Below are 21,712 nucleotides of genomic sequence, written 5' to 3'. Positions count from 1 at the left end.
AAAAATGTGGGTGTAAAATTTTTGCCAAGCGAGTGAATCTTATTTCTCACGTGCTGCTTTTTGAAGGGTGTTTTTTTTCGAATTGAATAAGGTTTTTTTCTGATTTAAAGCAGTTTTGGTCCATTAAACTTGCCAAATTATTGGAAAATTTTAAGATATTTTACTCAATTTCTGCATTTTTCTATTTTTTTAATATAGAAGTTTTTTTGAACTGGTTATGGCTTGCCTCATTGTGTAATTAATTGTATAGTCTTGATATCATTCAACTAGCAGATACTTGTTATTTTAATTGTTTTTTCCGTGAAGACATCGCGTTCTTTCGAAATTCTTCTGGCTGGTTTTTCATTGATAATTTTGTGAGTGTGTTCAAAACAGGATTTAAAAGTCAATGCTGAACGTGAAAATTAAAACTTGGGTCATGCGGCTAAACGAATTGAACAGCTGGAAGAGAAAACGAGCTTTTTATATCGATTTGCACGTTTCAGAGAGAGCGAGAAAGAAGTCGGCAAAAATTTATTTGCAAAGCGATCGAATTTTTTTGATGAGGCTCCGATTTTTCAACGTTTTTAGCGTTAAATTACTTTTTTCTTAAAGTGGTGCTCTCAATCATAATATCAACGAGACATACTTTGGGGAGGAGTTTTAGCCATCTCAATCGTATATTTGACTATAGATACAATCTTGAGCTTTCAGAGGTTTGTTTGCGGTGTTTTCTTTTTCAAGTCTATACTGCCTGAGCTACTTTTTTTGTTGACTTTAGTCTTAGTATAAATTTTTTTAGATTTGTTTTCACCGATCCTAGCGTTTTCCTCAAGGAAAATCTTCGTTTGGAGTATGCCCACTTTTTAACCTCGCTAAGAATTGAAACTCTTGTTTAACAAAATACTTTTTTAATAGATGCTGCGATAGCGAGCTGTTATTTGCCTTCTCGTGGTTCTCTTACAATTCTATGCATCGGAATTGTATCGCGGCGCTGTATGTATGGGTGGAACGTGTTTTGTTTACAAATCCAAGAGAACTGGTGCGCTGTATCCAAATGAAGAGCTGTCTTTTTACGACTCCAAGAGGCATTATGATTTTCTGTTTTTTATAAGTGAGCGAGCAAAAAAAACTGGCAATTTGTTTTGATGAACCAATTCGACGAGCAGAGAAAAGAGAGTAGTTATTTTGTTCTTTTTTTGAAACAGCAAAAATGTGGGTGTAAAAAATTTTTGCCAAGCGAGTGAATCATATTTCTCACGTGCTGCTTTTTGAAGGGTGTTTTTGTTCGAATTGAATAAGGTTTTTTTCTAATTTAAAGCAGTTTTGGTCCATTAAACTTGCCAAATTATTGGAAAATTTTAAGATACTTTACTCAATTTCTGCGTTTTTCTATTTTTTTAATATAGAAGTTTTTTTGAACTGGTTATGGCTTGCCTCATATTGTGTAATTAATTGTATAGTCTTGATATCATTCAACTAGCAGATACTTGTTATTTTAATTGTTTTTTCAGTGAAGAAATCGTTCTTTCGAAATTCTTCTGGCTGGTTTTTCATTGATAATTTTGTGAGTGTGTTCAAAACAGGATTTAAAAGTCAATGCCGAACGTGAAAATTAAAACTTGGGTCATGCGGCTAAACGAATTGAACAGCTGGGAGAGAAAACGAGCTTTTTATATCGATTTGCACGTTTCAGAGAGAGCGAGAAAGAAGTCGGCAAAAATTTATTTGCAAAGCGATCGAATTTTTGTGATGAGGCTCCGATTTTTCAACGTTTTTAGCGTTAAATTACTTTTTTCTTAAAGTGGTGCTCTCAATCATAATATCAACGAGACATACTTTGGGGAGGAGTTTTAGCCATCTCAATCGTATATTTGACTTTAGATACAATCTTGAGCTTTCAGAGGTTTGTATGCGGTGTTTTCTTTTTCAAGTCTATACTGCCTGAGCTACTTTTTTTGTTGACTTTAGTCTTAGTATAAATTTTTTTAGATTTGTTTTCACCGATCCTAGCGTTTTCCTCAAGGAAAATCTTCGTTTGGAGTATTCCCACTTTTTAACCTCGCTAAGAATTGAAACTCTTGTTTAACAAAATACTTTTTTAATAGATGCTGCGATAGCGAGCTGTTATTTGCCTTCTCGTGGTTCTCTTACAATTCTATGCATCGGAATTGTATCGCGGCGCTGTATGTATGGGTGGAACGTGTTTTGTTTACAAATCCAAGAGAACTGGTGCGCTGTATCCAAATGAAGAGCTGTCTTTTTACGACTCCAAGAGGCATTATGATTTTCTGTTTTTTATAAGTGAGCGAGCAAAAAAAACTGGCAATTTGTTTTGATGAACCAATTCGACGAGCAGAGAAAAGAAAGTAGTTATATTGTTCTTTTTTTCGAAACAGAAAAAATGTGGGTGTAAAATTTTTGCCAAGCGAGTGAATCTTATTTCTCACGTGCTGCTTTTTGAAGGGTGTTTTTTTTCGAATTGAATAAGGTTTTTTTCTGATTTAAAGCAGTTTTGGTCCATTAAACTTGCCAAATTATTGGAAAATTTTAAGATATTTTACTCAATTTCTGCGTTTTTCTATTTTTTTAATATAGAAGTTTTTTTGAACTGGTTATGGCTTGCCTCATATTGTGTAATTAATTGTATAGTCTTGATATCATTCAACTAGCAGATACTTGTTATTTTAATTGTTTTTTCAGTGAAGAAATCGTTCTTTCGAAATTCTTCTGGCTGGTTTTTCATTGATAATTTTGTGAGTGTGTTCAAAACAGGATTTAAAAGTCAATGCCGAACGTGAAAATTAAAACTTGGGTCATGCGGCTAAACGAATTGAACAGCTGGGAGAGAAAACGAGCTTTTTATATCGATTTGCACGTTTCAGAGAGAGCGAGAAAAAAAGTCGGCAAAAAATTATATGCAAAGCGATCGAATTTTTTTGACGAGGCTCCGATTTTTCAACGTTTTTAGCGTTAAATTACTTTTTTCTTAAAGTGGTGCTCTCAATCATAATATCAACGAAACATACTTTGGGGAGGAGTTTTAGCCATCTCAATCGTATATTTGACTTTAGATACAATCTTGAGCTTTCAGAGGTTCGTTTGCGGTGTTTTCTTTTTCAAGTCTATACTGCCTGAGCTACTTTTTTTGTTGACTTTAGTCTTAGTATAAATTTTTTTAGATTTGTTTTCACCGATCCTAGCGTTTTCCTCAAGGAAAATCTTCGTTTGGAGCATGCCCACTTTTTAACCTCGCTAAGAATTGAAACTCTTGTTTAACAAAATACTTTTTTAATAGATGCTGCGATAGCGAGCTGTTATTTGCCTTCTCGTGGTTCTCTTACAATTCTATGCATCGGAATTGTATCGCGGCGCTGTATGTATGGGTGGAACGTGTTTTGTTTACAAATCCAAGAGAACTGGTGCGCTGTATCCAAATGAAGAGCTGTCTTTTTACGACTCCAAGAGGCATTATGATTTTCTGTTTTTTATAAGTGAGCGAGCAAAAAAACTGGCAATTTGTTTTGATGAACCAATTCGACGAGCAGAGAAAAGAGAGTAGTTATTTTGTTCTTTTTTTTTGAAACAGCAAAAATGTGGGTGTAAAAAATTTTTGCCAAGCGAGTGAATCATATTTCTCACGTGCTGCTTTTTGAAGGGTGTTTTTGTTCGAATTGAATAAGGTTTTTTTCTGATTTAAAGCAGTTTTGGTCCATTAAACTTGCCAAATTATTGGAAAATTTTAAGATACTTTACTCAATTTCTGCGTTTTTCTATTTTTTTAATATAGAAGTTTTTTTGAACTGGTTATGGCTTGCCTCATATTGTGTAATTAATTGTATAGTCTTGATATCATTCAACTAGCAGATACTTGTTATTTTAATTGTTTTTTCAGTGAAGAAATCGTTCTTTCGAAATTCTTCTGGCTGGTTTTTCATTGATAATTTTGTGAGTGTGTTCAAAACAGGATTTAAAAGTCAATGCCGAACGTGAAAATTAAAACTTGGGTCATGCGGCTAAACGAATTGAACAGCTGGGAGAGAAAACGAGCTTTTTATATCGATTTGCACGTTTCAGAGAGAGCGAGAAAAAAAGTCGGCAAAAAATTATATGCAAAGCGATCGAATTTTTTTGACGAGGCTCCGATTTTTCAACGTTTTTAGCGTTAAATTACTTTTTTCTTAAAGTGGTGCTCTCAATCATAATATCAACGAAACATACTTTGGGGAGGAGTTTTAGCCATCTCAATCGTATATTTGACTTTAGATACAATCTTGAGCTTTCAGAGGTTCGTTTGCGGTGTTTTCTTTTTCAAGTCTATACTGCCTGAGCTACTTTTTTTGTTGACTTTAGTCTTAGTATAAATTTTTGTAGATTTTTATTCACCGATCATAGCGTTTTCCTCAAGGAAAATCTTCGTTTGGAGTATGCCCACTTTTTAACCTCGCTAAGAATTGAAACTCTTATTTAACAAAATACTTTTTTAATAGATGCTGCGATAGTGAGCTGTTATTTGCCTTCTCGTGGTTCTCTTACAATTCTATGCATCGGAATTGTATCGCGGCGCTGTATGTATGGGTGGAACGTGTTTTTTTTACAAATCCAAGAGAACTGGTGCGCTGTATTCAAATGAAGAGCTGTCTTTTTACGACTCCAAGAGGCATTATGATTTTCTGTTTTTTATAAGTGAGCGAGCAAAAAAAACTGGCAATTTGTTTTGATGAACCAATAGACGAGCAGAGAAAGGAGAGTAGTTATTTTGTTCTTTTTTTTCGAAACAGCAAAAATGTGGGTGTAAAAAATTTTTGCCAAGCGAGTGAATCATATTTCTCACGTGCTGCTTTTTGAAGGGTGTTTTTGTTCGAATTGAATAAGGTTTTTTCTGATTTAAAGCAGTTTTGGTCCATTAAACTTGCCAAATTATTGGAAAATTTTAAGATACTTTACTCAATTTCTGCGTTTTTCTATTTTTTTAATATAGAAGTTTTTTTGAACTGGTTATGGCTTGCCTCATATTGTGTAATTAATTGTATAGTCTTGATATCATTCAACTAGCAGATACTTGTTATTTTAATTGTTTTTTCAGTGAAGAAATCGTTCTTTCGAAATTCTTCTGGCTGGTTTTTCATTGATAATTTTGTGAGTGTGTTCAAAACAGGATTTAAAAGTCAATGCCGAACGTGAAAATTAAAACTTGGGTCATGCGGCTAAACGAATTGAACAGCTGGGAGAGAAAACGAGCTTTTTATATCGATTTGCACGTTTCAGAGAGAGCGAGAAAAAAAGTCGGCAAAAAATTATATGCAAAGCGATCGAATTTTTTTGACGAGGCTCCGATTTTTCAACGTTTTTAGCGTTAAATTACTTTTTTCTTAAAGTGGTGCTCTCAATCATAATATCAACGAAACATACTTTGGGGAGGAGTTTTAGCCATCTCAATCGTATATTTGACTTTAGATACAATCTTGAGCTTTCAGAGGTTCGTTTGCGGTGTTTTCTTTTTCAAGTCTATACTGCCTGAGCTACTTTTTTTTGTTGACTTTAGTCTTAGTATAAATTTTTGTAGATTTTTATTCACCTATCATAGCGTTTTCCTCAAGGAAAATCTTCGTTTGGAGTATGCCCACTTTTTAACCTCGCTAAGAATTGAAACTCTTATTTAACAAAATACTTTTTTAATAGATGCTGCGATAGCGAGCTGTTATTTGCCTTCTCGTGGTTCTCTTACAATTCTATGCATCGGAATTGTATCGCGGCGCTGTATGTATGGGTGGAACGTGTTTTTTTTTACAAATCCAAGAGAACTGGTGCGCTGTATTCAAATGAAGAGCTGTCTTTTTACGACTCCAAGAGGCATTATGATTTTCTGTTTTTTATAAGTGAGCGAGCAAAAAAAACTGGCAATTTGTTTTGATGAACCAATAGACGAGCAGAGAAAGGAGAGTAGTTATTTTGTTCTTTTTTTTCGAAACAGCAAAAATGTGGGTGTAAAAAATTTTTGCCAAGCGAGTGAATCATATTTCTCACGTGCTGCTTTTTGAAGGGTGTTTTTGTTCGAATTGAATAAGGTTTTTTCTTATTTAAAGCAGTTTTGGTCCATTAAACTTGCCAAATTATTGGAAAATTTTAAGATATTTTACTCAATTTCTGCATTTTTCTATTTTTTTAATATAGAAGTTTTTTTTGAACTGGTTATGGCTTGCCTCATATTGTGTAATTAATTGTATAGTCTTGATATCATTCAACTAGCAGATACTTGTTATTTTAATTGTTTTTTCAGTGAAGATATCGCGTTCTTTCGAAATTCTTCTGGCTGGTTTTTCATTGATAATTTTGTGATTGTGTTCAAAACAGGATTTAAAAGTCAATGCTGAACATCAAAATTAAAACTTGGGTCATGCAGCTAAACGAATTGAACAGCTGGGAGAGAAAACGAGCTTTTTATATCGATTTGCACGTTTCAGAGAGAGCGAGAAAGAAGTCGGCAAAAAATTATTTGCAAAGCGATCGAATTTTTTTGATGAGGCTCCGATTTTTCAACGTTTTTAGCGTTAAATTACTTTTTTCTTAAAGTGATGCTCTCAATCATAATATCAACGAGACATACTTTGGGGAGGAGTTTTAGCCATCTCAATCTTATATTTGACTTTAGATACAATCTTGAGCTTTCAGAGGTTTGTTTGCGGTGTTTTCTTTTAAGTCTATACTGCCTGAGCTACTTTTTTTGTTGACTTTAGTCTTAGTATAAATTTTTGTAGATTTTTTTTCACCGATCATAGCGTTTTCCTCAAGGAAAATCTTCATTTGGAGTATGCCCACTTTTTAACCTCGCTAAGAATTGAAACTCTTATTTAACAAAATACTTTTTTAATAGATGCTGCGATAGCGAGCTGTTATTTGCCTTCTCGTGGTTCTCTTACAATTCTATGCATCGGAATTGTATCGCGGCGCTGTATGTATGGGTGGAACGTGTTTTGTTTACAAATCCAAGAGAACTGGTGCGCTGTATTCAAATGAAGAGCTGTCTTTTTACGACTCCAAGAGGCATTATGATTTTCTGTTTTTTATAAGTGAGCGAGCAAAAAAAAACTGGCAATTTGTTTTGATGAACCAATTCGACGAGCAGAAAAAAGAGAGTAGTTATATTGTTCTTTTTTTTCGAAACAGCAAAAATATGGGTGTAAAAAATTTTTGCCAAGCGAGTGAATCATATTTCTCATGTGCTGCTTTTTGAAGGGTGTTTTTGTTCGAATTGAATAAGTTTTTTTTCTGATTTAAAGCAGTTTTGGTCCATTAAACTTGCCAAATTATTGGAAAATTTTAAGATACTTTACTCAATTTCTGCGTTTTTCTATTTTTTTAATATAGAAGTTTTTTTGAACTGGTTATGGCTTGCCTCATATTGTGTAATTAATTGTATAGTCTTGATATCATTCAACTAGCAGATACTTGTTATTTTAATTGTTTTGTCAGTGAAGAAATCGTTCTTTCGAAATTCTTCTGGCTGGTTTTTCATTGATTATTTTGTGAGTGTGTTCAAAACAGGATTTAAAAGTCAATGCTGAACGTGAAAATTAAAACTTGGGTCATGCGGCTAAACGAATTGAACAGCTTGGAGAGAAAACGAGCTTTTTATATCGATTTGCACGTTTCAGAGAGAGCGAGAAAAAAGTCGGCAAAAAATTATATGCAAAGCGATCGAATTTTTTTGACGAGGCTCCGATTTTTCAACGTTTTTAGCGTTAAATTACTTTTTTTCTTAAAGTGATGCTCTCAATCATAATATCAACGAAACATACTTTGGGGAGGAGTTTTAGCCATCTCAATCGTATATTTGACTTTAGATACAATCTTGAGCTTTCAGAGGTTTGTTTGTGGTGTTTTCTTTTAAGTCTATACTGCCTGAGCTACTTTTTTTGTTGACTTTAGTCTTAGTATAAATTTTTGTAGATTTTTTTCACCGATCATAGCGTTTTCCTCAAGGAAAATCTTCGTATGGAGTATGCCCACTTTTTAACCTCGCTAAGAATTGAAACTCTTATTTAACAAAAGACTTTTTTAATAGATGCTGCGATAGCGAGCTGTTATTTGCCTTCTCGCTGTTCTCTTACAATTCTATGCATCGGAATTGTATCGCGGCGCTGTATGTATGGGTGGAACATGTTTTGTTTACAAATCCAAGAGAACTGGTCGCTGTATTCAAATGAAGAGCTGTCTTTTTGCGACTCCAAGAGGCATTATGATTTTCTGTTTTTTATAAGTGAGCGAGCAAAAACTGGAAATTTGTTTTTATGAACCAATTCGACGAGCAGAGAAAAGAGAGTAGTTATATTGTTCTTGTTTTCGAAATAGAGCAAAAATGTGTGTGTAAAAAATTTTTGCCAGGCGAGTACATTATATTTCCCATGCGCTGTTTTTAGAAAGGTGTTGTTTGAATTGAATAGGTTTTTTCTGATTTAAAGCAGTTTCGGTCCATAAAACTTGCCAAATTATTCGGAAATTTTAAGATATTTTACTCAATTTTTGCGTTTTTCTATTTTTTTAATATAGAAATTTTTTGAACTGGTTATGGCTTGCCTCATATTGTGTAATTAATTGAATAGTCTTGATGTCATTCAACTAGCATATAGTTGTTATTTTAATTGTTTTTTAAGTGAAGACATCGAGTCCTTTCGGATTTCTTCTAGCTGGTTTTTCATCGATAATTTTGTGTGTATTCAAAACAGGATTTAAAATTCAATGCTGAACGTGAAACTTAAGACTTTGGTCATGCGGCTAAACGAATTGAACAGCTGAGAGAGAGAGAAGGAGCTTTTTATATCAATTTGCACGTTTCAGAGAGAGAGAGAGAGAGAGAGAGAGAGAGAGAGAGAGCGAGAGCGAGAGCGAGAAAAAGGTAGGCAAAAAATTTTTCTCTAAGCGATCAAATTTTTTTGATAAGGCTCCGATTTTTCAACCCTTTTTTGCGTTAAATTAATTTTTTTTAGTGGTGCTTTCAATCATAATATCAACGAGACATACTTTTGGGAGCATTTTTAGCCATCTCAATCGTATATTTGACTTTAGATACAATCTTGAGCTATTATTGTGGTTTTGCTTTCCGAGGTTTGTTTGCGGTGTATTCTTTTACTTTTTCCTGTTGACTTTAGTTTTAGTATAAATTTTGATGACCTTAATAGTTGATCAATATAATTTTCAGTTTCTTCTGATCCTAGAACTTTGGCCAAGTTCCGTAATTTTTTACTTTTTTGATTTTTGATATTTTCTGTTATACTGTTTTTCTGCCTCAGAACAGATATTCACGTTCAGTTGTTTAATCAGAGTTTTCTTTAGCTAAGTGATACCAAGTGAAAGAATTTAAGTTTTGATATGCAAGTTTTTTATGAACTAAGTGAACCAATTAGGGACTTTTTTTTTGTGTTTTAAGTGTTATCGAGTGTGTTTGTGCATCTTGTGGTGCTCAATGAATAAAGAGAAAATCTTTATTCAGATGTGTTGTGAACAATTTCGGAGACACCACAGCTTTTAGAGAATTTTAAAAATAATTTGATAGATTTGTAGCCTTATTTTTTCTTTTTTCGCGGTTTTTTCTGTTCCCGAGATGTTTCGGTTGCTGGTTTTCTTTTCATAATTGTAGTCATCTGTTGAACATATAATAACTATATCAGACAGTCTGTTCGGAACAATGTTTTTGGAGTTGCAAATGTTCCCCAGAAAATGGTATCACCTTACTTTTGCTTTTCCCTTATTTTTTCCTCAATTATGTTGATTCAAATTCATTGGTGAATGAGCCGTAGGATAAGTTTTATTTTGAATCAAATCTTGGATTTTTGATGTCACGTTTGAGCAGTGATTTTAGTTGCGTCGAAGCAGGAATTAGAGCGAAACATCGAGTGGTTTTGGGGCGTGAAATTTTTTCTCCAGTTTTAAGTTAAAGTGAGATAGTTGGGTTTAAACAAAAATTGTTTTCTCGATAGTGGTCGTTTGTTAACATGAGGGGATATTTGACTTTGATTTTTACTGTTTTTTGAGTTTTCCGGTCTTTTGCCTAAACGTTTTTTTCATATTCAATTCTAGTCTTCCTTTCTTTGTCTTTTTTTTCGTTCAGTAGGTGAAAATTCTGGGCATTGTGTTTCAGGACTTGACTTGTCCTGCTCTTTTATTTCATTTTCAAAATTTTTGTTCATTGGCATTGTTAACCGTTTGGGCGCACCTGTCCTATCTCACAATAACTTTCCTCACTTTGAAACTGACTTTTCTTTACTTCAAGGAGATAAACACAATTCAGAGTATATCACTCTAAGTGAAATTTATATGAGAGCAGCTGATAGAAGGCAGAAATGTATATGCAGATTTTTAAGCAAATTATAAGATCTCAGCAATTAATAAAAAGAAGATAAATTTCTTTGGTCTGTTTTTTTTTTAAATTTGAGTCTGAAGGTTTACGAAAATATTGAGGCTATAATCTGGCAGTTATATCTTTGAATCGATGAAAACACAACAGAACAATTTCCCAAAAAGCAGAACAAATTAGAAACGTTTAGAAAGTATTCAAATTGCTATGAAATTTTCTATTTAATTTCGTTTTTAATTCAAAATAATTAAGGATAAGTTGGTGTGTTCGAAGTTCGACCCTAATTCTAAAAGAATGATTTATTTTGTTGCTGGCAGATTTTTACCTGTGGACTTGAAAAATTTCTAAACCAGTCTTTGTAACTTTTGAAATTGAACTTAAAAGCTTGTTGACAATTGTATGCCACTTTTTCGAAAACATAAAGTAATAGGGACTCTTTAACGGTTGAACTTCGATCATCTTTGAGTCCCAAAACTGTGATCAATCGGAAAAAGTAGCCTACAATATGTGATGCTAACTTTGTATAACTTCTCTCGAAGGGAGTTTGAAACAATTGATTTAGTCGTGTCTGTGTATATTCATGCAAAATTTTTGGTTGACTTTTTTTGACGGCTTGACGACTTTTATCACTCTTGACATCTTAAATTTCAGCTTTGTCTGAATTCCTCTCCCATTTTGATGTTTAAGCACTTTGGCTCAAATAACGGCAATTAACTACTTAGAATCAGTCGACAAGTTTTCAATTTTTTCCATTCAAATTTTGCTAGGGGCTTAAATGAGCTCTAATAACCTCATTCGAAGCCTTTGCTAAAGCTGTTACGCCGTTGCAACTCCTCACTCAGAGTGAAGCCGGTTACAGTAAAATCATTGAGACCGCCATCGTTAGTCGTTCGAGAGCAATTCATTCGACCTTAGTTTGTTTTTAGCAAGGAGAATTTTTTGTATATGGTTTTTAGCAAGGAGAATTTTTTATGGATATGGATTCTAAACTCAGGGAACTTAAAATTGATACCACGTATGTTAGTCTGTGACATTCTAAGAAGCCGAACATTCTCATAAAAATAGTGGGAGTTGCATAAAATTTCCTTCTGATTGCTTTAAGGACTTCCAGACACGCAAGGAAAAACAAACTTTGAGCATTTTTTAATGATAATTTTGATTTTGAAAAAATCTGCTACTCAAATTTTTCGCTGCTGAGAGTTGGAACTGAATCAAGTATAAATTTGTGGAGTGGGGAATTGATAGCTTGTTTTCAGCAAAACTTTTGCACTTTCTGCACTACGCACAGGCACCCACAAACTTTCTTGATTTGATTTTAGTGTTAAAGTTGAATTTGGCTTATAGTGGAGATAATTGAACTGCCGGAAAGATGGCTTATTTGTTGTATCTTTTAAATGCAGACTTGGCAGCGAAAGGGTAACAGGGAAATTAGTTGTTAAGAAACAGCTCTTACAAGGATTATTTTTCCTCGCAATGAGCTAAGGAAATGAAAATGAGCTATAGTCGAGATTTTTCATTTTTTAAAGATAATTACGGGGAACAGGCGTAGGCAAAATGAAAAACCTAATTTTCGTTTTTTTGAACTATTTTGGAAGCTATATTTTCTGGGGTTGTAAGAGTTCGTAACGCTTCTTTCTCGCGAAGTTATTCTACGGCCGGTTCAGCGCGGAAGTGAAATTGAGAACGAGAATTAAATCTGATTTAATTGCCATTAGATCCGCCGTTCTGTTACTTGATCAATTTGATTGAAGTGCAAATAGTGTCCTGTTGTTAACTGAAACTTCCGGAAACCAGGAAAAAGCCTAACTAGAGCATCGTCTTTGTTCATTTTGGTCTTTGTTCAGTCTTCGTGTCCAATATGATTTTTGATCTAAATTTCGACTCTGCTTTCTTAATAATCATTTAAATTTCTATAGAAACTGATGCAGCCACAGTATTTCCCTTATTTTCTCTCGGCAAGTGGGATGCTTGAATGTTTCATAATAATCAAATTTATGCTTTCCGCAAGTTGTCAATTTAAGGTGTCACTTATTGTCACTAAAACTAAGCTGTTTTATATTACGTTCAATTACTGAGGCCAACTACTTTTTTGTTGACCCAATTTTGTGCCTATTTTTGGGGAAAAAAACCTTTTCAAACATACTCTTGCACGTGAAAATTACAGAGATCGGAATGTTGAATGAATTATTAGAATGTGGAATGGAAAGAATTGATGCAGACATTATCTATAACTCGAATGTCATATATTTAATCTAATTGAAAAGTGGGTGGTGATACTTGAGGTATTAAGGCATTAAAACTGCAGCCCATTAATAGGTATCTCTACATTCTACTCACTAGTGTGGTGGGAATAAATTTTGATGGGCTTGGTGTCTGCGAGGCTTCACGCGGAGTGGCAATAAGAGCTATTTGAAAGTGACCGTTCCTTTGTCTCTGGAGACGGAAACTAGCTACCCCTTGAGAGGATTACTACCTCACATGCTAATATTAGACAGAAAAGAGCATTGTGTTGGCTGGGTAGCCAATTGCAGACTGACTACTGCCTTTGAACTAACACTGAGCAGTCTAGCTCTGCCACTCCGTCTAGTGATATACCCACTTCTTCATTCAAGTTCATCATAGTTTATAATGATCAGCGTGCAATTATTCATTTGCCCTGTCACCGCCGACACCAATGACATTCCCATAAGCTGTTTCCCTGTTCATAATTTATGCTATTGCAATTAGGAACCATTTGTTAGTTTATCCTCGCTCAAAGGAATTTGAATATCTGTGCTTCAAGGCTTAGTGTAAAGCATTGAGAAAATATGGACGCGAGTAAGCTATGACACTGTATTAGTTAAGTGAAAATGGTCAATGACCTCTGCGTTGTTCAATCATTGTTTACCAGAAAACAGCTCCAATTTCCTTAAATTTCTTAAAATTTCACTATTTATAACATTTAAATTTACAAGAGTATAAATGTTACAAATGGTGAAAATCAGTTTGGCTCAATGAATCAGTTTGGTTTCAATTAAGTCGGTTTTGTTTGAATTTGGTGATGATTAATCTGGTTTCAACGTTTTGCAATCAGAAAACATTGATGATTATGATAATTTTAGGTTCATTTCCTCCGGGACGTATTCTATTGAGGCAGCTCCTCGAGTCTTACCAATAGACTGAGATTTTTTTCTGTTTTTTTCTCCGTACTTTTATAGCAGTGGATAATGGCTGCAAAATCTCCAGTTAATGAAGTCTTCATTTTCAGGTTAACAACAGATGTTATAGAGATCAATGGAATGCTCACAGTAGTTATAAATAGGTTTGAACAAGATAGTTTCATTGTTAAAAACTTAGCATTACAGTAAAAAAGTGACCCAGCGTTATAATAAAAGAAAACAGTTGAGACTAAGTATCAGTCGATTGAGTTCTATATTTAACAGTAGCTGAACTACGTGCAACGTTTCGACAAATAAAAGCAGCAAAAAATGGGTACCTGGTTTTTGCCACCTGGATTCGAAATAAATAATTTATTTTTCTTGTTATATTTTTTCAATGCTGACTCGGCACTGAAAAAGTGCCGAGTAACCTGGTATCTTTTTTCAAGGCTAATTGGGAAATACTTTTTAGTTTATATTTATAAACACTTAGCCTCTTACGGGTATCGTATAAGCAATGAGCTAGAGAAATGTCAAAAAGCTATATATAGTTGAAATTTATTTATTTTGATAGCAAAATAATTTGAAGCAGAGCTGTAACCAATGTGAAACTTAACTTTTGTGTTCTTGAACTGTTAAAAACTTGCTTTTATGGCGTTGGAAGAATTCATAGCGCCTCTTGCTTTTGATATTCTACTTCCGGATCAGCGGGGAAGTAAAGTTGAGAAACAGAATTGAATCTGATTTGATTGACATCACTCTTGCCGTTCTGCTAACTAATCAATTTTATCGATTAGCAAATACTGCCCTCTTGTCAAGCAAAGCTTCCCTTTATCAAGAAGAATCACAAGAAAAAAAAAGCTTGTCTGGCCGATTTTTTTACTGACCCTTTAACTTTCCGTCTTAAAGAACGAGGTAAACTGGTCAAGCACGGGTGCATTAAATTAGGGTACAGCTAAGGCGAAACTGATCTCTAAGATAAGCAGTGGTCAAAATTGCTTGAGAAATGGAAATAGAGGACATTTTTAATTCAGCAGTTTTGCCCAAATTTTCATTTTTATCTCTTCTGCACGCACACGCATGCGAGCGAACACGCACACGCGAACATCGCACACACAAACACTCACACACATACCCTCCCCCAATTATGCTAGCCTAATTCAGCCGTAGTTGTCAACAATTAACCCCTCGTTCGAGGTTTGCGATCAATTTTTCTGAACATAGTTGATATTAGTTTTATTCATCAATTGTTTGGATTTTGTGTTTTCAGGGGTCCCTGTTCTACAATGTATTATGTATTTTCTCTGGAGTTTATTTTGAAGAATTTATGTACTATTTATAAGTTGTGATTGTAATTAATTGCTCAAAAACAAATTTAGTGGCAATTATATTAGTCTTGTGGTCTTTTTATGCGATTGCTTGCTTGGCCGATTTTTCGTCTAACCCATTTGACTCTTCTTTCTCAAAAACGAGATCAATAGGTTGCACTCGGAGGGCGTTAATTGGCCGAGCAGCTCTCTGAGAGGCTTAAGCCTTACTGATTGCTGAGTGTCCGATTGAGCGCAACTGTTTTTAAGGATAATTTCATGGCGTGAAAGGCGGTTTGCAATCTTAAAAGTTTAACCCACTCCGTCATCCCCCACTAACCTTTAGTGGAAAAAATCATAATTTTACTAAATGTGGATTAAAAAGACAAACCGCTGCTTTGAACGTACTCATAATATGGTAATTGATAAAACTTTTTTTTTCAGAACTCTGTCTTAGATCATTGTTAACGAAGTCGAGAAACCTAGCTGTAGGCTTATTGAACACAAAAAGACCATGGAAAGTAGTAACATAAATCTTGGACAAATATGACAGTATATTGTCACATTTCTCCACGATTTAGTTGAATTGGCCGAAGAAAGCCAAATGTACATTTTGCGGCGTAATGATGTTTTATTTCAATCTGGCTATGTTGATCACATCAATAGTGCTTGAAAATGATCGTTCAATTTAGATAACTATAAGCAGTAATGTCCTGATGCTTAATAATTCTTATCAAATTGCATGCTCTTACTTTACGAATTCTTAGGTTTCTCTGGTTTATAATTTTCTACATTCAAAAAAATTTCATTTTTAAGTTTATTTCTGTACAATTTCGCAAATTAGCAATTCATTAAATTCCATCAAAAAAATTCGAGGAACTAATTGCACTTTTGACTTTGAACAGATTTGATGGGGCTCAAACACACGAAATTCCTCCCAACATCCATTCGGTACGGCGTTAAACGAATTCTAAATGCAAAATATTTGCTGCTGTTTTAATGATACTGAAAACGAATTCATAATTTTAATTTATTGATCCAACGGTGTTCTCAATTGTAAAAAACTTTTCCCAAGAAAAAACTAAATCTTGTCAGTAATCATTTTGTTTGGCCAATTAAATTTAGGCATTCGGTCTGATTCTCATGTTTTGCTATTTGACTCTGAGACCGTTTGGCTAATTCCTAGCTGCATTTAGTTGTTTATTGTCATTAGTCATTTTGTGGGCCGTTTTGCGGTGTATCCTTATAAGCACTTGTTTCTTTCCTTTTCCGCTCTTTATATTTGTTAATTCGGTCCCAGCGTTTGCGGTAACTGCCGCTCTTACCTTTCCGTGAGAGCTTTTAACGTTTATTCTGTTTTGAAGTTTTGGGCAAACTTCAAATATGTAGAATATGTTAGATGGTGGCTAGAGAACTTGAGAAAATTTGGTCATAATCGCTATTTGGTCATAGGCTTCAAATTTGAGGTTCTGACGTGGGAATTAATTCTTCAATTGCATTTTTCATCCAAGTTACATTTTGGAAAACGTTAAAATGGTGCTCTACGTTTTTTCTACAATTCCAGAGAAAAATGGTCCGAAGAGAATTTTGACTCCAGTAAAAATACGCCAAAAAAGCAAAGTGATTCAAAAATTCGAGTTTTTGTCAGCATTTACCATGTTTTCTGTATTCGCTAAGAAATTTTGAATTGGAGACTTGATAGGTTCAATTTGAGTGTGCGGAGCAATAATGCAAAAATTTTATTGATGAATGTGAAGAACTGGATAGATGATGCATTGCAATGATCATATCATCTATTGCCACTCACCTTCTGCTTGCAGGGGATTTAAGCCGGAAATTGTTGTGTTGGTTTGTCCCATTTGGTTCAGTATCTGCGGATGGCCTGTTGGACGCATTTGAGACAGTTAATCCCACGTTTGTGTGTCCATTTTGTCCTGCTCCATTGTTTCCCGCAGTCTTCTGAAATATTTGAAAGGTACAAAAAATTCAATGATGTTCAGTTCTTTTCCTGGATGCGTAGTGTTTCTATAATGATTACGGGTTTGCCAATTGTCTTTTTGACAGTAATTTTACGGGTTTGCTAATTCTTTTCATTAATTTTTTTTAACGAGCAGCCCATAGAAATAGAAATTATTTAAGTTTTAGCGCAATGTTAAGCTTTTACTAATAGCCGCGAAGCGATAGCGGCTATTATTTGGGGCGTTGTGGTTTTCTACAATCCAAAAAATTTGGATTGTATTGGTGCGCTGGTTTTTTAAAGATGTTTTCACACATTTTTCAATGATTTTGATATTTCAAAACGGGATAAATAGGTAAAGCCCAGCGGGCATTAAGTTTTATCAGAGGTCAAAAAAGGGCTTTAGTAGTCCTTAGAGTGGTGCAGCTGCTGGGATGGCCTTAATTTGAGATGAAAATGTCAATTTTAAGAGTTTTTGAGCTCAAAATGGTGCAATATTTCATGTTTTTTGTGATTTTTTTAGTTTTTTGTTTGATTAGTCTTAGGTTCAAGTTTTTAAGAATTGGTGAAGGTCTTTTGCGAGACAAAATTACTTGTTATGACAATTTTATAAGCTAAATGTTCTGGTACTACAAATAAAAACAAACAAAATGATACTAATTTTTGAATTTTTTTTCAATTTTTGCTAGGAAATCTCAAGTTTTTCAAGTAAACGTTTGATAATAGGGACTGCATAGTTTCTGCTGACAATGTAATGGTTTTCAACATTTTGATGTCTCGAATTTTAGCTTTTTTGTCGAAAAAATCTGGAATTTTTTTCAAGTTTTCCTAAATTTTCTGTCATATTTTGATTTTTATCCTACCCCAAAGGCCAGAAAAACTATTCCACGGTCTGATAAAAAAATTACTGCTTTGTTGTTAGTGTCAATGGAATTGTTTCCAACAATTTAACACTTCGAGTTTTAGAAATTTTTTGATAAAATTTGCAAGCTTTTTGAAAACATTTATTGAGTCTTTTATTCAGTTTTTCTTGCCTCACTAGCCAGGTAACGTCCTCCAGGATTTTGCTTGTAGGTCATAGTTGGAAGGGGCAATGGAAAAGTTATAATAATTTCAATAGAACAAAATTCTTTTTGATAAATTTTGAAATCTTTCTAAAAATTTTTGTCTTTTACAAACCTTCTATCGATCTTTGAGCCAATGAATTTTTAAGGCTTGCAATTGGGTTACTGCATAGCCTCTGGAGACACAGTAAAGGTTCTGAAGATATCAATATCACGATTTGTGGCAACATTTAATTTTGCAATTGATTTCAATTTTTGAATTTTTCTGTTATTTTTGAGTTAATCAATCTTCAAGTGCCAATGAATTTTTTTAGGACTTGCAGATATAATAGTGAACCGATTTCAGAGGCAAAAATTGGTTTTGAACCTAGTTTTGAAATAGTTATATTTAAGGGGATCAAATTTTGCTTCCGGGGTAAAAGCTTCAAGAGTTTTAGTTTAGCAATGACCATATTTTTGTTTAGTTTAATTGATTGTTTTAGTTTCTCAAGTTTCTGAGATTATATTAATTGTGTTTTGGCTGGCATTGTCCAATTGATCTGGTGGTCTGGTAGAGTACTTTTAAGTTTGTTTTTCAATCCTTTGGATTGTATATCAGGACTTGTCATGTTATGTTTTTTTTTAGTTCGTCATCTCCATCGATGATTTTTGCGACCTAACTTTTTGAAATTGACTTTTTCAATTTCAGTAATTTCTACTGCTTTGCAGTTAAAATGTGCGTGCAGGACGTCTTTTGTTTTTCTTGTAGGTCAATTGCGTGACTTATCTCACTTAAAAAATGACTTCGCTTAATGAACTTTAATGAACTCGCTTAATGAACTTTAAATATTATGAACATTTACGTTAAAGGTCAATAGTGTGCATCTATGTAGTGACAAAGGTATATGCCCTATTCATGAGTATTGGAGTCTTGAGTTTTTCATTTGGAATATTTTTGAAAAAGCTCCATTGGGGCCTTTTCCTTATAGAGCGCATATGTCTCATAAAAATGACAGTCCGAATCTAACCAAAAACTCTAGTGGTCTATTAAAGGACTGGTGGTCAAACTGTCTATCTAATTTCTTTAGTTTTTTCAATTCATGGAAGGTCACAAGCGTCTATCGCGGCTATTTTTGGGCAATCTGCCGGCTATGTTCATTAAATTCCTGCCTGAGGATTGCTTCGAGGTTTTGGTTCAGAAAAATTTCGAGATTGGTTGAGACACTCATCAGAAATCTCCAGAATTATAGCTCTTGTGTCGGGTATCTATGAACATTTTTCTGAAAGGGTTTAGGTTAAAAAAATTCAGTTGTAGTATTGGGAGTTTTGAAATGGTCGCAAATAAAATTTTCCTCATTGCTCTTAAACAAAGTTTGTAGTAATTAATTAGTCCTGCGGTTTGTAATAATTAGTCCTGCGTTTGTAATAATTATTCCTGCGGTCTGTTGTTAATGCAAGTTTTTGCTTGACCGATTTTTCGTCTGACCCTCATGACTTCTCGTCCTCAAAAATGGGATAAATAGGTGTAGCCCGGAGGGTATTCAGTTCTTTTACAGTCTTTTGACTTACTGGACTCTAAGTAACCGATTAACCGAAACATTTTTGGAGACATATATTTTTGGTGTGAAGGGCTGTGTGGGACCCCCTCCCCTATTTATTACTCCTGCACATCGTTGCATCTGTAGCCCAGCCCGCTTGCCAGTCGTTTGAGAGCTATTTGCCCACACGTTAGTCGATTATGGCCATTCAATCTTAATCAGTCAACATGAATAAGGTTTGAAATCCAGTTAATTCAAGTTCCATGCTGAAAACTTGTTTACTTTTTCCTTAAAAACAGCTGAAGTCGTGCAATAATTTGCGAAAAAATTCTGGAGCAGACAGATCAGATTTTACCTTTCTTTTATACGGAGAAAACAAGGTTTTTCTGTATTTATCTTTCGCCTGCCCCAATTCGTTAGAATTGACGATTTCGAAGTTGAAATTGCCCAAAGCGATGCAAAGGTTAATGGTGCAACATTTGATGGACATGAATATAGAAAAATTTTCGTCAGCTCTGAGCGAACGCTGAAAAATATCTTGTTCTTCTGTTGCCTTAGGTAAAAAAAATGGCACATGTATAAATGAAATTTGTAACTTCAGCTATCGTAGGAAAATTTGAAATTTCTTAGGAAACAAAGCAAATAAGGGAAGGAATAATGAGAAGTAAGTTGAGACTTTATAGCCGGTTTGTTCAGTAAATATAGGTCTTGATAGAACTTTCTAAAACATGCATATCGTTCAATAAACCACTAATGGAATAAGAAAAATGCCACATTAGAGGGCTTGTTGTTAATAGGACTACTAGAAACGACAATAATAATAATCAAATAGTAAACATAGATGGGAGATTGTCAGAAAATAGCTGCAATAGCTTCTTGGATCTGCAGTCTAAAAAATAGTAGAAAATTTACTCTTTTCATTAAAGGATGAGATGTTATATTTTGATTAAGAATATGTATAAGTTTTTGCTTCCTCTACTAGCTGCTCTCAAATAACCTTCCTTTAGATTGACACAAATTCAATTGACATTGAAAACCGAATCACGCGAATGAACAAAAAACTCCGCTAAGAGTGAGAATTGACAACACGCAAGCACTTCAACTTCAGTTGAAATTGCATGAACAAATGAGCAAAAGGCAGATTTGTGGTTGTGACATCATATAGTCGTAACAACAATCATTACGGCGAAATGGAAAAAAAAACAAGACAAGGCCAGAAATAGCCCCAGATATCGCCGTGCGGCTATTAAACTTTCATTACGACCAAAACTTGATGTCTATATTTTGAAAAATCATTAAATCAAACTCGCATCAGATAAAACCTAAACGAACCAAATTAATTTATACTTCATTAGAAAAGAAATGGGACCTGTCCTCAATCGACTGAGTAACAGGTCGACAAAAGAGCAAAAGGTGCGAAGTTCAGAAATGTTTCTATTTTTGAAAACAGTTAATTTAAATAATAATAATAATGTGATTATTATAATTAGATAGTAATTCAAATCACTAAAATGTTCATTTGTATCTCCATAGGAAGCAATCGAGACCCGTCATTATCCAGTGTACGGCATAGGGCTACAAATAGCAGGACAAATGCCGCCCAAGTTAATGAGTTCAATTCAACTTTGCGCGAAAATGGCAGTGAAGGCGTTGAAGCCATAAACTTTTCTCTAAGAGCCTTAAGAATGTTGAAATGCGCAAAATTTGAAAGCCAGTGGGATCTACCTTTATCTGAATAATTTGAAAATCCTTTGAAATGTACCAATATATAAAAAACTCGAACGTTTTAAAAAATGGCAAGTAGTAACAAAGCCGAGATACAAATGGTTGAAATTAAAACCGAAATAAAGACTTAACAATAGGTCACTGGAAACGCTTTTTGACCTTTCTTTACTGAGACTAAGCTACAAATCGACTGAATAAAAAGTAAAAAAATGGCGAGGCTCAGAAACCCAAATATGTTTCTGCAGAAAAACAAATTTTTCAAAATTCATAACAGACAAGAAATTTCAACAAAAAACAAAGAGGTATGCATTAAGTTACCTAACTTCAGGAAGCCAATTGATCCTGTTATTAATGAGACTAAGATACGAGACTACAAAATAAAAAAAAACACAGGCAGAATCCAAGACTTCAAAACAATTTTACAACACTACAGTGTTCAAGGCACTATAAATACGAGATGTTATCTGAAAGAACTGTAAATCGTCGCTTGCTTCTCATCTGAACATCAAGGGTTCTTTTTTATAAAAATCGAGAAATGACAAAAAAGAAACCCAAAATTTGAATAGTATAGAAATATCGAAAATTTTCATAAAATTAAATAATCGAAGCCATCAGTCAACACATATAATTAACACAGGAAAAAACGCTTGAATCAACAAAATTTTTTGAGAC

The 21,712-nt window shown here is 34.1% G+C and overlaps 1 protein-coding gene across 1 annotated transcript in view; it reads right to left on the bottom strand.

Moving 5' to 3' along the window:
• The window catches only part of LOC142335389 (uncharacterized), a 65,199-nt gene that overhangs the window by 17,439 nt on the left and 26,048 nt on the right, over nt 1–21,712 (bottom strand). Inside the window, exon 6 of the mRNA XM_075383853.1 lies at nt 16,585–16,736. Coding sequence (XP_075239968.1) covers nt 16,585–16,736 — 152 coding nt within the window. The remainder of the gene's footprint in view (nt 1–16,584; nt 16,737–21,712) is intronic.

The sequence above is a fragment of the Convolutriloba macropyga genome, chromosome 2 (genome assembly GCF_964194025.1).
Source record: "Convolutriloba macropyga chromosome 2, txConMacr16.3, whole genome shotgun sequence".
NCBI lineage: Eukaryota > Metazoa > Xenacoelomorpha > Acoela > Convolutidae > Convolutriloba > Convolutriloba macropyga.
Note: the sequence above shows the minus strand (reverse complement) of the source record. Positions and strands in the feature narration are given on the sequence as shown.